Below are 1,121 nucleotides of genomic sequence, written 5' to 3' on the forward strand. Positions count from 1 at the left end.
GGGGGAATGAGGGGAATAGGTGAGGGGGGGTAAGAAAGTGGGAGGGAAAAGTGCGGTCGTGGGGGAGGGGTAGGAAAGAGGCCAGGAGGGGTAAGTGAAAGGGAGTATGCATCGGGTCACAGCCGAACAGGCTCCGCCACCGCCGTGTCCAGCTCCCTGCGCACGCGCGCCGGGAGGGGAAGTTGGCCCTGAAAGACCGAGCCCGCGCGACTCCCTCCCTCAAACAGCCGCGCGCCCAACGGTCACAGGAAGCCGCGCCTCACCCTCACCCTCCCCTCCCCCACAACAATAACAACACCATCCCGCCGCAAGTGAAAGCTCTCCTGGACACTTCATTATCCGTGTCTCCCCTCGACGACGATCGCCACCTCTTCATTCAGTATACGTGATTTATACCGATGTCAACTTGACCTCACGTTCCCCGGTGAGATAACAACCAGGCAACGCTATCAATCTTTATGATAAATAAGAGCCGAGCCGAGCCACCGCTTACCGACTACCAGACGCCATCTTGTCCGGGGGGGGGGGGGGGGGGTCAGAGTCTGCCGTGAGTGCGGCCTCCTTTTATAAACACGCAGCGTCACATGACGCGTCAGTCACCGAGACGGCGCGCCGGATGTACCAAAAGTCCCGGGTGGTGGTTGGCGAAACGAGAGGCAGGAGAGTGGTTGTCGATACCGCCTACATACCCATCCCACAATCTTCATTACAGTATAAGGGCGATTTGGACTCAGACGTGAGTTCGCTTGTTCAAGTTTAGTTTCGGTCTCGTTGCATCAGTCCCATCCTTAAAACTCAACGGTATCCTCGATATCATTTTAAGGTAAAAAAAGGGCACTTTTAGATAGCTGTCAATCACAAATCGACATCTCGTGATGCCATACATGATAGTGTGGCACTTTTCAAAGTAAGCCAGCCATGTATAAGACGTGGAAGCATAAATTAGGCCATTCAGCCCATCGAGTCTGCTGATACTCTCAACTCCATTCTGCCTGTAACCTTTGATCCCTCTCAACTCCATTCTGCCTGTAACCTTTGATCCCCTTGATCCTCAAGAACCTATCCATCTCAGTCTTAAATATACTCAATAGCCTTCTGTGGCAATGAATTCCATAGATTCA

At 53.2% G+C, this 1,121-nt stretch overlaps 1 protein-coding gene across 1 annotated transcript in view; it reads right to left on the reverse strand.

Annotated features, from left to right (window-relative positions):
- The window catches only part of gtf2b (general transcription factor IIB), a 32,342-nt gene extending 31,819 nt beyond the window's left edge, over positions 1 to 523 (reverse strand). Inside the window, exon 1 of the mRNA XM_043698733.1 lies at positions 494 to 523. Coding sequence (XP_043554668.1) covers positions 494 to 510 — 17 coding nt within the window. The 5' untranslated portion in view covers positions 511 to 523. The remainder of the gene's footprint in view (positions 1 to 493) is intronic.
- Between the last annotated feature and the right edge of the window lie 598 nt (positions 524 to 1,121).

This window comes from Chiloscyllium plagiosum, chromosome 11 (assembly GCF_004010195.1).
Source record: "Chiloscyllium plagiosum isolate BGI_BamShark_2017 chromosome 11, ASM401019v2, whole genome shotgun sequence".
NCBI lineage: Eukaryota > Metazoa > Chordata > Chondrichthyes > Orectolobiformes > Hemiscylliidae > Chiloscyllium > Chiloscyllium plagiosum.